At 47.2% G+C, this 13,648-nt stretch overlaps 1 protein-coding gene across 8 annotated transcripts in view; it reads left to right on the top strand.

Moving 5' to 3' along the window:
- The window catches only part of NCOA2 (nuclear receptor coactivator 2), a 1,201,189-nt gene that overhangs the window by 814,635 nt on the left and 372,906 nt on the right, over window positions 1-13,648 (top strand). For all 8 annotated transcript variants that reach the window (XM_085605462.1, XM_085605466.1, XM_085605468.1 and 5 more), the window contains 2 exons: window positions 3,474-3,690; window positions 4,543-4,749. In XM_085605462.1, coding sequence (XP_085461588.1) covers window positions 3,474-3,690; window positions 4,543-4,749 — 424 coding nt within the window. The remainder of the gene's footprint in view (window positions 1-3,473; window positions 3,691-4,542; window positions 4,750-13,648) is intronic.

A 13,648-nucleotide genomic window follows, 5' to 3' on the forward strand; every position in this document is an offset into this window, starting at 1 on the left:
TTGGATTGAGGGTTGTTTTAATCTTCGATGTTTACTGCATTTAATTTTTTCCCCTTAAGCCCAATAACTTTAATTTACTGTGCATTGATTGAACTGCGTCTTTACGGGACTATAATTTATGTCCCATCATAAATGCAATTTTTTGTTGACTCCATAAGTTGTGATGTAAGAATGTTAACACACGCACATTGTATGTGTTTTTGTCAAGAAATTGATTCTGTGCATTATCAAAACAGGACATGTTCAATATATTGGAGCTGAATTTGAAAGCATGTTGACATCCTGTTATGTGAAATTGTAGAGCGTGTCTAATCACCCGTGAGGGTATCCAGGAGCCGAGTAGGGTAGGCCTGAGGTGCGTAGGAGGAGATCATGCCTGTTTGGTCTGGAAGTACCGTGGCTTTTGGTTCCTTGGGAAGTCCTTGAGGGAGGGGGAGGTTCGGAGGTTTTTCGGGAGAGCTTTCCAGGTCGTGGCTGTGCGGAATGAGGATCAGCGTCCTCTGCGTGTGGTCTTCTTGATGTGAGGGTGGTGTGCCCTTGCCTGGGACGTAGATTGAAGGTGTCTGGTGGTGTGTTAGAAGTTGAGGCGGTGGTTTAGGTTAGCAGGACCGGTGTTGTGGAGAACTTTGTAGGCATGGGTGAATAGTTTGAACTTGCATCATTCCTACTGGGAGCCAGTGGAGATTGTTGAGAAGTGGAGAGATGTTGTTATTTTGTGGTATATTCAGGATGAGTCTGACAGTAGAGTTCTGGGTGGTTTGAGTCTGCGTAGGACATGGACTGTGACTCTGATGTAGAAGGCTTGTCCCTTATTACGTCTACTTGTGAAAAGAGCCTGGGTAACCATTTGTTTGGTGTTCAGTGAGGTCTGCTGTAAAATCTTATGTAGCATTTGCATGATGAGGAGACCGCGTTCTGTCTGTTTTTGAGAGGTTAGTGTCTTGGCATGTTCTGCCAGGGTAGGTGGGGGGACCAAGTTGGAAGGGCCACATTGAGGCGTCCCAGGGCGAGTGGTTGTTGCCGAAAATTAGGACTTTGGTTTTGTCTGTGTTGAATTTGAGGAAGTTGTTTTTTTTTATCCAAGCAGCGTCGTTGCTCATGCAGGTGGTGAAGTTTGTTTTTGCGGTGCTGGTTGAGTTAGTAAGGGAGATGGGCTGTCTCTCTAAGGTGTAGGATAATATGTTGATGCTGTGGGCTCTGACGATGTCCACAAGGGGCATCACGTAGACTGTGAAGAGTATTGGGCTGAGCGACTATCCTTGAGGGACTCCGCAGAAGAGTTTCTTGGGACCTGATGGGTTGGGGGGGGGGGGGGGGTCTAAATTGTTGAGTTCCATCCATGAGGACGGAGTATATTCACTTGCAGGCCGGTCCATAGATACCCAAGTGCTGAAGCTTTCTCATGAGTGACCTTTTTTTTTTTTTTGCGGAGTTTTATGTAGCACAAACTTGACCCAAATCTAATCAGGTATCAGAGCGCTTTTACATAGCACCAGTTACGTTACATTAGGACACACATTCATTCTTTGTCAGGCACGGGGAGAATAAGTGATTTGCCCAGAATCACAGGATGTTCAGCGTCATTACTGAGACTCGAACCCAGTTCCCCAGGTCCGGGGTCGAGTGCCCTAGCCGTTAGGCCAACTCATCTCCCACGGTCACTTGTGGGTGACAGTATCAAAAGCTGCGAAGCGGTTGAGGAGGATGAGTGCAGCTGTTTCTCTCGGTTGAGGATGCTTCTGATGTCATCAGTGGCTGCAATGAGGGCTGTCTCTGTGCTGTGGTTGGTGTGAAAGTCTGATTGAGAGCTGTCTAGGAGTTGAAGGAGTTCTAGGTGGTCTGCTAGTTGGGTATTATTATCTTACTCCATGAATTTAGCTAAAAAATGCTGAAGCAACATGGGTCTGTAGCTGCTGAATGTGTTGGGCTCTGCTGTTGGTTTCTTCCATAGGGCGTTGTCTTCTGCATTTTTCCAGCAAGACAGGAAGGTGGATGTGGTTATGCAGGGGGTGATAGTGGTTCGCGCAGGGGAGATTACTTTTCTTCCAAGTTACATATGAAGTGTGGGCATGAAGTCTCAGGGGACTTCTGAGTGGATGGTATTCATCAGGGTGGTCGTTTCTTAGTTTGAGAGGGGCTTCCAGTTGCTTAGCTGCTGTTTGATGATGAAGGGGGTGTCTGGCTGGTTGTGGGGAGTTCATATTGGTATGCTTTGGGTCGAATCAGTTGTAGATCATGGCAATCTTCTGTTCAAAGAGTTTGATGCAGAGTGCTTGGGAGGAGATATGTCATCGTTGACAGCTGCAGGATTGTAGAGCTCCTTGACGACAGTGAAGAGTTATTTGCATTTGTTGTAGCTGGGTTCAAGTTAGAGCCTTTTTATTTTTATTTTTTTTGCATCTCACGGTTGTTCATCTCGTAGTTGGTGGTAGAAGTTTAGGACATCTTTTTATGTGGATCTTGTGGTTGTGTTTCTGTCGAGTCTTCATTATCTCTTAAGTTGTTGGCAGTGGCACTTGGACTCCCTGAGGTTGTTTGTGTACCACCTGTGTCGTTTGCTTTTGTAGGTCTTGTTTCTGGTGGGAGCGGTTCTGTTGGTGCAGTCGGTGAGCCATTTATTGAAGAGCTTGGTGCCGACATAGAGGGTCCCGTGTGGATGGGTGGGCGTTCCTGTAGAGTCTTCCATTTTACTTTGGATATTTTGGCCCAGCATCTTTGTTTTTAAGGTGGGGTGGCTTGGTGGGTGGGTATTTTGAAATGTATATCAGCACTGAACTTGAATTTTGATCTTCTCTATGAAATTGTTTTGATATTCTTAGCAAGCCCTGACGAAGTTCCCGTGGCACTGGGGAACGAAACGCGTTGGCTGTGTGTCGTTTTTAGAAAAACAACTGCGATTAAAAGAAGAATTGATTTGGACTTCAAGTGTATTTTCTGTTTTGACTCCTATTAGAGTGCACCTTCCATTTGTGTTTGGACTGATTTACTGATTGGCATCTTTCAACAGCGGATGCAGGGAGTTGTTGCACTCAACTTTTGATATATGCAATTATTGGAATTGAGGTGCTTGACCTTGGTCAGCTGTTGTGTTTCTTATTATTTTGAAATGTATGTTGTAGTGGTCAGACCATGTGCGCGGGGCCGTGTGGGTGGTGGTGATCCTGTTGTTGGAGGAGAAAATAGGGTTATTTGTGGGTTGGTCCTTAGACAAGCTGGGTGAGTCTGAGGTTGCTGAGGTTGTCGAGGAGGGCCATGTAGTTAGGATCTGTGGTGTCTTCCAGGTGGAAACCCTCCTAAGTGTATTGTGCTGTATAACAAATGTACACATTCACACATGCCTCTAGTGACACTCACCTTCTTGGAAATTTTGAAGATTTGTTCGTTTTTGTGGTGCTTATTGTGTGTGAACTATTAAGTGAATAATCTACATTGTAAGATTTCTGGAACATATGTTTCTAATCATGTGTTTCTAGTTGCAGCCTGGTAGCGAGCTGGACAACTTGGAAGAGATCTTGGATGATCTTCAGAATAGTCAGCTGCCACAGCTATTCCCAGATACAACGGCAGGGGCAGCAACTCAGTCTGTTGACAAGCAAGCCATCATTAATGATCTCATGCAACTTACCGGTGAAAATAGTTCGGTTGTATCAGTTGGACCTCAGAAACCAGTACTAAGGATGCCACAGAATAGTAAGCCTGATTTCACATGTATGAATGGATTTCTCCAGAAAAGTAGCAAAAACAAAAGTTTGAAAACTGTATCCCTGAGAACGATCTCTTGTTTGTTACATAATGAAAACTGCATATTGAGAGTGTGCTCCATCAGTTGCTGAAGTTGAAACCGTTACACTAATATTAGCAAAATAGACTTGTTGATTGTATTTATAGTGTATGTGATACAAAAGTAATGTTGATGAAAGTATAATCATAGCTGCAACAGATCCAAGCCAGTTAAATTTTAAATGGAACGGGCGGTCATTCACATTCAGCAGTAAAACTCTATTTGTAATGCATTTCTAAATTATAAAACATTGTATCTTTAATATAAGAAAGCAACATGTGGTTAAGTTTATCGAACGGTGTACATCCTTGAACTTCACTTAGTTGAAATGTATACTTAGTAAAGCTATGTGCTAGTACTATTTTTACATAGCTCGCTATTAGCTGACTGAAACCTTTTCAAAATTGTGATAGATCCACTCAAGCTGATGGCAGATGGGGACCTCCGTGTCTGCTTGAATAATACAGACCCCTTTCACTACTGGCTATTGTTTTTGCTTTCTTGCTGTTAAAGTATTTGGTTTCAGGAATGTTACATTTTGTTGTTTATTGCACTTCCACCACAGGAGTTACTGGGCGGTAGCATTCAGAGTTCAATCACACAAACGTGTGGTTTTGCACATATTTATAGGCTTTTTTAATTCATTTTCCATTTAGCGCTTCCATGCTGCTGATCATTTTCTGCCTTAAACTAGATCCCATGTGTCATGCTGCTTACCCTTTTTTCGTATTTGTCTCACTCTTTTTCATGTACTTTTTCAGCTTTTAGTAACCCTCGTACGGCTCAACTGGCCAGATTAACACCAAATCAGAATTTGTCAATGGACATGAATTTGCAAAGTCAGCCAAGTGCAGGACCATTTCCACCAATCAGGAACAGCAGTCCATATTCACCAATATCCCAGCCAGCCTTGATGGGCAATCAGGGGATGATGGGAAGTCATGGACATTTAGGGAGCTCTGGTGCAGGTAATGGCAATGCATTTGAAGGTTTCCTTAACTAGTGTATCTGCAATAGTGGTGTTGCTTTTTGTCTATCTTCTTAATGGGATTCCCTCTGGCTTGCACAGCTCTGTGTGGAAACCAGGAGTATATATTTATTTTAATAATGTATGTTCTTATGGATATAGAATTGGAAATCACACCCATAATGAGCAGCATCATCTTTTGTATACACACATGTAACACACCGTTGCACTCTCCCTTTCTAATCACCCAAATTAATGCAACACAAAATACATCTGAAAGTGCCTGTAGGTATAGATTCCTTACCTTAGAATTACTCCCAGGCGTCAGACTGGATCCGGAGAATTGTTTTTGTAGCGGTACTCCTGCGCCGTCGGTAGGTGGCGTCGATCAACTCTGCATCATTCGTCCAGCGCACTGACATCAGTTCTTTCTTTTTCCGTGCCAGCCAGCACAGATCAGGAGAGAGTGTGCCCCTTAGTCACTTTTTGACTAACCCTTTTTCGACTTTTGTTGACTTCTTTTTGCGTCTTCGACTCCTGGTGCACGAGGGATGTCCAGCCGTCGGCCCGGTTTCAAGCCCTGTGACTTCTGTCACAAGTTGATGTTGGTCACCGATGGGCACCTCGTGTGCCTTTGGTGCCTGGAGCGCGACGACGACCAACCGAAGTCATGCTGTTGTTGTTGTTGTATACTTTATTCGATAAAAAAAATAATTCGTCATAAAAGTAAATGTACAATAATCATGACCTATATAAACATCACAATGCAAAAGAATGCAATTGACTCATTAGACCTGCTCTACTTTAGACATCACAATACATCACAATACAAGGGGATGCAATTAAAACTCATCAGGCTTACTCTGCATTAGACAACATAACTACACATTTCCCCTTCTATATATGACTGTGGCAACTAACCTGACCCTAGGAGCATTCCTTCATGAAGGCGCTCCGGCCTGCACGGTGAGTTGGGGCTTAAGTCTTCTCATACGTATCATCCAAGCACTTCCGATGAATTTGGCAACACCACACACCAACGAGGGAGAGGATGTATCGGTACAGAGGACCCGCAGGGCCATTACATGGCATCTAAGGCCCAAGCCCCTGCATAGGGGTTTTAACCAAATCCTCCTAGCCACCTTGTAAGCTGGGCAAGCAAACATAAGGTGCGCCACAGACTCAATAGGGGCTACACAGCACGGACAGGCCTTTGATAAGCCACTTTGAATGTTCCACCCAGAGGTAAAAGCATTTACAGGAAGAATCCCAAACCTGACTTTTAAATATAGTGATCTGTCCAAGGGTTTCTCAATGAAATCAAGGAGAGGTTCGAATAACCTAGACCCTTTAAACTCTAGGAAACGCTCAGTGAGAGAACCCCCTACACCTCTACAGGAAGTCTCCTGCTGGACCCATTCCCAATACAGCTTCTTAATAAATAGTTTAGGTGGCGGGGTTTGACTCTTCCAAAGGTCACTTAGGCCTATATATCCAACCAGCTGCCTCAAATTACTCAGCCACTTAATCCTGTTGCCTTTATCTAGCAAGATAAGTTCATCCAGAGCAGCTGCATAGTTCTTGAGCTCCTCAGTCCTTCTCAGTTGGACCCAAAAGAGTAGAGGGCGAAGGCGCACTATTTCTTTAAGAGGGCGCCTGCCCATATCTAAACGTAATGGTATTAATGGGGTAGAAACTGGTAAGGCAACCAAATCTCTCAAGAACTTATTTTCTGAAGTAATTAGGTCCGGGATGTTCTCGAACCCCCAGAGTTCAGAACCATACAGGGCAGTTGGTAATATTTGGCCTTCATAAATTGCGAGGGCAGGAGCCACAGGTTTACTAGCAGACGCCCTATGCTCTCGCATGACCGCCCCTGCAACTCTTTTAAAATTTAATAGCATTTTAGCCAAATGATCATTCCAGCTCATCCGGCTGTTCACCCTAACACCCAAGTAGTCAAAGGAGTCCACCATCTCCAAAGACTCGCCATTGAGCGTGAGATTATTCTTAAATCTTTTGGAAGGGGAAAGGGCCATAAGCTTAGTTTTAGAGGTGTTAATTGTGAGTCCCCTGTGATTACAAAACTCACTGAAGCGGTACAATAACTTTTGGAGGCCTACTGGGGTTTTCGAGATCAGAATAGTATCGTCCGCGAAGAGAAGGGTTGGAGTTTTTTCCCCTGCCAGGGATGGCGCATCCGCCGACTCTTTCCTCAGATGGTCCACCACACCATTCACAAATAAGGAAAAAAGAGTCTGCGCCATAACACATCCCTGACGAACTCCCCTTCTCACGGGCACCCTCTCGGTCATTTGGCCTTGGGTACCCCATCTGATTCTCGCATAATTACCCTCGTGGAGTTTCACTATAAGGTCCAAAAGGGGGCCCGGGAAGCCCATCTTCTCCAAAATATCCCACAGCCTAGCTCGGGGGACCAGGTCGAACGCCATCCTGAGATCTATGAACGCCAGGTAGAGACTACCATGATTAATTGACACAGTTTTCCAATATATCGCAAAGAAGCGGAAGACCTGGTCCATCGTGCCCACTTTTTTCCGAAAACCGGCCTGGAAATGGGAGAGAACCTGCTCCTCCTCCATCCATGCACAAACTCGCAAAATGATGACCCTGCCAACCACTTTCTGAATCACGTCTATCAGACTGATCGGTCTGTAGTTGGCAGGGTCGTCCCTATCACCCTTTTTATAAACAGTGATCACCTCAGCACCCTTCCACGAGTCTGGGACGGGATGTCCCTTGGAAATTAAATTCATTATTAATGCAATGAGTGTGGCCCAGGCTATGGGTTCTTTCAAAAGAAGATCCCCCGGGATGCCATCTTGACCAGCAGCCTTCTTCGGGGTTAGATGTCTTATGGCCAATACTACCTCCGAAATCACGAATGGCTCCTCAAGCGTCGATAAAAGAGGGGCCCGTCTGGCTGGGTCATAAGAAGGAGATTCAGTTGCATCTTGTCCGCCGTATAAAATTGAAAAATGGGAATACCATTGTTGGCTAGTAATGTGATTGGCCAATAAAGGCCTATTATAGTTTCTGGCCTTATTAATCAATTCCCAAAACAGCGAAGCATTTTTCATTTTGGATGCGTATTTAAGGTCCTGCCAATACTGTTACTCCCACTCTTTTTTAGCCCGCACTTGTTCATTCGCGTACTCCCTCCTGGCTACTCTAACTAAAGGTTGATTCTTTTTGTGCAGGGCAACGGTTAGCTCCCGTCTTTTAGCCCGGCACTTTGCAGAGTACCAGGGATTACTGGGTTTAGGGGGTTTTGTTTTAGAGCTCTGGGTTAAGAAATGTTTGCCAACTTCCTCAATGGCATTTTTGTATATCTGAGGAAAAAGCGACTCCTGAGCATCCCCTGTTCCCAAGTCTAATCCCGCCAACTCTCTAGTCAGCTCATCAATGTGCATCTTGATCTTTACCAATTTATCTGGGTGAGAGCTAACCTTGTCCCATTTCAATCTCCGATTGCCATCATATGGGACCACCTCCTTTGATAACCTCAATGAGGCTGGTTTTGGACCACCTTTTAAGTTACTCCACCCTAACATCAAACATAAGGGGTTGTGGTCACTATCCTGCGAGGGAACCACCTCCATATCAACTAGGTCACACCACATAGTGACATCCAATAAGATCTAGTCAATTCGGGACGGACTGCTAAGTCTATTAAACGTCATGGCTCCATCCCGATCAGAAAGTGATCTACCGTTTACTGCTCTTAAGTTAAAATCCACGGTAAGAGCATTAATCTGTAATGCCTTAGCTGACCATTTTTTGATCGGAGGTAATGACAATGCGGGGATAGACCAACTAGCATCCTCCTCCTCTATACCCAGGGGATCTTCCCCACATAGGGGTTCAAATGTGCAATTGAAGTCCCCCCCCTCAAGTATTTTAGAGTTTATGGGGCAATTAACTAATGCCTATTCCAAAAACGTAAAAGTACAAGACGTTTTATCTCCCGGAGTCCCTCTAGCATAAACATTAAATAACTCAATCTTACTATCCTTCGTCTGGCCTTCAAATGAAAGGTGTTGAATGTCCCTACAATCCAAATCATGAATTAAAATATTCCAATTTAAATCTATTTTTATCCATACATGTAAGCCCCCAGCAGGTCTGCCCTTACCACAGCTATAAGCGGGTACCCAAAAGGTTGCATATCCAGCTTTGTATACTGGTGATAGGCTCCAAGTTTCTTGGAACATACATATGTCAAATTTTTCAATAAAGTTGTTCCATTCTGGGAGAGCCAATTTTTTTTCTAACCCAGCTATGTTCCAAGATACCAGACGGATAACCTCTTTACCTCTAGTGGGTGGAGCAAAAATAACTCCATTATCACCATCCAATACCCCTGGGTTAGGTTCGTTGGAAGTTTCAAAATGGTCTGTAAGATTTAAAAGATGACATTCTTCACTACTACAGCCCACAGGTAGTGAGTGAGTAATAGCGAGGGACCTAGTAACAACCATACTTTTAGAATCCGGAAGAACCATGTCCCTGATAGGGGGTACATTGACCTCTCCAGAGATCTCAATTACGTTCCCCCGCTAGCCTGGCAGCACTTGGGCTGCCCCAATTACCCTTCCTGGACTGTAAACTTCAATCACAGTCATCCATGCCCGTAAAAACATCAAACCTATTCACTAGCTCCAGTGGCGTAAAAGGCCTCAAATGCTCCATTCTCCGGTTGCTATTCCTGGTGGCTCTGGGAGGGATCATATTCCAACCTTGGGGGTCAGGTCGCAAATTCTTACCATGTAATACTGTAGGAATAACTGGATGAGCTCTAGCATTATTCCTGGCATGGATTGGAAAAAACACCAAGGACCTGGGGTAAAAATAAGTCAAGGCTTGGGGGCTAATTCGGCTATTACCATTACCTAAAGGCCAATTTAATATAAAGTCAACCGCTCCTGGATCTCTAAAATTAATCGGAACTATATTTCCCTCGACATCTTTACATCTACCACCAAGCCAAGGGAGACGTCTGACATGCAGTATCTCACCATTAAAATTCTTATTTATTGGTCTATATATACTTAACCAATGTATAATTTTATTTTTCAGCTGATAAAAGTCTTCTCTCTTATTATCTGACAATGTAGGGACCCCCGTCAAGACCACCACCAAGGGCACAGCTTCGGGAGGTAATTCTACCTGTGGCCCATTGTTCCCTAGGCCCCTATTCCAACTAGAGCTTCCCCGCTCCTGTCGTCTAATCCCCATCGTTGCAGTGGTAGTCCCTTCCAAGGGGTCAACAACGGGCTTACTAGTTTGTTGTTTCACAGTCGTTGGAGGCCCTTTCCTATAATTGTCAAGCACTAAGTAATTAGGAGCCTGTGGTGTATTTTTACTTAAATGGGGAATTTCCTGAGAAGCATTAATGGAGGGTAACGGGGCCTGGGGAGTTGCCCTATTCACTTGGACCTTATCCGCGGCAATCATGTTACTCAATGCGGATTCAATGTCCTCTAACCTGTGCTCCAACCTCCTCAAACTGTCAGTAATGGGCAATATAAAAGTACTAAACAAATCTCCCAGTTTGGTTTGGAGAGCAATAGAAAGAGCGGCCGACTGCGGGGGTACATCAGCGGACAAATCGGTCTCAGGGTTATTCGCAACTACTTCAGAGCCTACAAAGAGGGAAAGAGAGGCCGGTTTTAACCTAATATCTGGCCCAGTCGCCAACCCCAAAGCATTTCCATTTACAGCCTTAGTGTGATGGCCAAAGTCAGAATGGTTAATCCTAGTTTTAGCCAGGCCCGCCCCCTCCTTGCGTCTTATTTTCCTAGGGGGAGGACCATGAATTTTCCCCTTGACCAATTTCTTGGCCTTTTTCCCTATTGGTTTTCCACGGCATAAAAGCGGAGTTTTAGAAACCATAGGGCTTTCTATACAATTTAGAGGAAGAGAGTCACTAATGACATGAACACTAGGAGCACAATTTATAGGAGAACAGTCACGTAGTAAAAAAGGAACACTATCTTGAGAAAAAGGGACATCATGGGGACCACAATTGCCACAATCACCTAGGGGGACCAGAGAAATAGAGTCCTCTGGAACCCTACGCTTCATGTTCTCGACTGAGCGACGACGCTCAGTTCTGCGCTCGGCCATTAAAAGACCCCTATCATCATCCATTCCGATCTTCTTAAAATAACTATCTAGAGGGCCATTTGACACGCCCCCCGGCTTTTCCCCTAGCACTTTATTTTCAATCAAGGCCATTGCAAAGATAATATACCGTGGTATCTACAATGTCAATAACCGGGCCCAGCCCGGCCTCGGTCGGCCTCTGAGGGCCTTAGAGGGCCCGCCCCGGACGCGTCCCGCGTACGCGTAGGCACAGAGTCAGTTATAGTATGAAAGGAGGGAGGAGCCGGGAAGAGTCACCAGCTGCGGCCAATGTCCGTCAATCCAAGAGGCCGCTGGTACTCGCAGTCCCGGGTAGGTGTTTAGCAGTCCTTAGTGCTCCCGCGCCAATTCTCCACAGCAATCGCCAATCTCCTCCTGTATCTGTAAATACCTCAGACAGCCCACGAACAGAGTACTGGCTCCGAGCGGCTCCCGCAAAGCGGGGGCCGCGAGGTGCTATGAAGTGATGAAGGGAGGGGCCGGGAAGAGTCACCAGCTGCGGCCAATGTCCGTCAATCCAAGAGGCCGCTGGTACTCGCAGTCCCGGGTAGGTGTTTAGCAGTCCTTAGTGCTCCCGCGCCAATTCTCCACAGCAATCGCCAATCTCCTCCTGTATCTGTAAATACCTCAGACAGCCCACGAACAGAGTACTGGCTCCGAGCGGCTCCCGCAAAGCGGGGCCGCGAGGTGCTATGAAGTGATGAAGGGAGGGGCCGGGAAGAGTCACCAGCTGCGGCCAATGTCCGTCAATCGAAGAGGCCGCTGGTACTCGCAGTCCCGGGTAGGTGTTTAGCAGTCCTTAGTGCTCCCGCGCCAATTCTCCACAGCAATCGCCAATCTCCTCCTGTATCTGTAAATACCTCAGACAGCCCACGAACAGAGTACTGGCTCCGAGTCATGCTCCAACTGCCGGGCCCTGAACCCAAAATCTTTGCGGGAGCGGTCCAGAAAGCTTTTGGAGGTCCGGCAGTATGCTCCGTGCTGTTCAAGGTCCCAGTTGAGGGGAAGGTCACTGGACTGGTCGCGGAGTCACCATCATTAGTTCTCGAAGTCTTTGCACTCCTTGGGTAAGTCGAAGCACAGGAATAAGGTGAAGAAGTATCGTCACTCTTCGCCTTCTCCCCAGCCGATGCGGGACCCTGAGCGCCGTCGCGCTCTGGCTCCTTCCTCGGAGCCTGCTGGGATGACTCCGCATTTCCCTCACTTTTCCTAGAGCTGGAGTGTCCCCTGCCCAGCTTCATGCATTTTATGAAGCGCTGCACAGCATCTTAAGGCAGCCCGACTCCGCAGGCACGCCTTCGGGCCCCACGGACTCGGCTGGGGGCCCTGCGCCTTCGATGCCGGTGGCTCCGGTCGACCTCAAGGTACCTTCCCTGGTGCAGATTCCAGTGATGATGCTCCGGACGTCAGTTGCGCCCCCAACTGGTGTCTACCCCAGCCTCACACCAGACTTGGACCTGGCGCCGACTGACGTCTGTCCCGGCGCCGGAGGGTTCTTTTGTACCGCTGTTCATCCCCGGTGTTCCCTACACCGGGAAGCTGGAGCATCTTGGGAAGAAGATGTTTTCTTCCGCCAGCTTAGGACTGCGGTCGGTGAACACCGCATGTCTCTTGGGCTGTTATTCACACACGGTGTGGGATACGGTCACGCAAATGCTGCCATCGTGCCCGGAGGAGGCCCAGGCCGTGCTCACCCATGCTGTTGCTGAGGGTCCAGACGCAGCTAAGTTCACCATCCGGTGTGTGCTGGATACCGCCGACTCGCTGGGTAGAACGGTTTCAGCGTCTGTGGCCCTGAGGCGCTATACCTGGCTGAGAATGTCTAGCTTCTCTGGGGATGTCCAATCCACACTTTTGGACATGCCCTTTGATGGTTGTCACCTGTTTGGTGACAAGGCGGACAATGCACTTGTGCACTTCAATGACTCTAGGGCCACACCAGATCCTTGGGCCTCACAGAGACTTCTCATCCCATGCAGTCTGCCTTTCGCCCCTTTTGTGGCTATGGAAGGGGTGCCCCACCATGTTCCACCCAGAGCCACAGGGCTGCGCAATCTACCCTGCCTATGGGTGGCGGGGAACGTGGGACCCAGTGTCATGGGTCCAGGGGCCAGCTCACAGGCAAGACCACCAATGCCCCCCCTGCAGCATCCTTCAAAACTTCCTAGTTTGACTTTTCAGGGCCATAAGCTGCCAGTGGGCAGCAGGATCCGCCATCACCTCCCCCACTAGCACAACATCACATTGGACAGGTGGGTTTTGCAGATAGTCTGAAGGGGCAACTCCCTCCCCTTCGAGACTGATCCTCCCTCCATGCCGCCAACACTCTTATCGCATGTCGGGGGATCACTTTGCCCTTCCCCAACCAGAGTTCACAGTGGTGACGGATGCGTCACTCCTGGGATGGCGCGGCCTCATGGGAGAGGCGTAGATCAGGGGTCTTTGGTCTTCGGTGCCGTCCGGGCTCAAAATCATCCTTCTGGAGCGCCGGGCTATTCGTCTTGCACTGAAGGCATTCCTTCCTTCTGTCAGAGGAAGAGTGGTGCATGTGTTCATGGACAACACCACCGCCATGTGGTAAGGAAACAAATAGGGCGGGGTGGGGTCCTGGACCCTATGTCAAGAAGCTCTTCGCCTTTGGACATGGCTGGAACATCAGGGCATATCCCTGGTGGTTCAACACCTGGCGGGTTCCCTGAACACCAGGGCGGACAAACTGAGCTGCCGGTGCA

This window comes from Triturus cristatus, chromosome 5_1 (assembly GCF_964204655.1).
Source record: "Triturus cristatus chromosome 5_1, aTriCri1.1, whole genome shotgun sequence".
Lineage (NCBI taxonomy): Eukaryota > Metazoa > Chordata > Amphibia > Caudata > Salamandridae > Triturus > Triturus cristatus.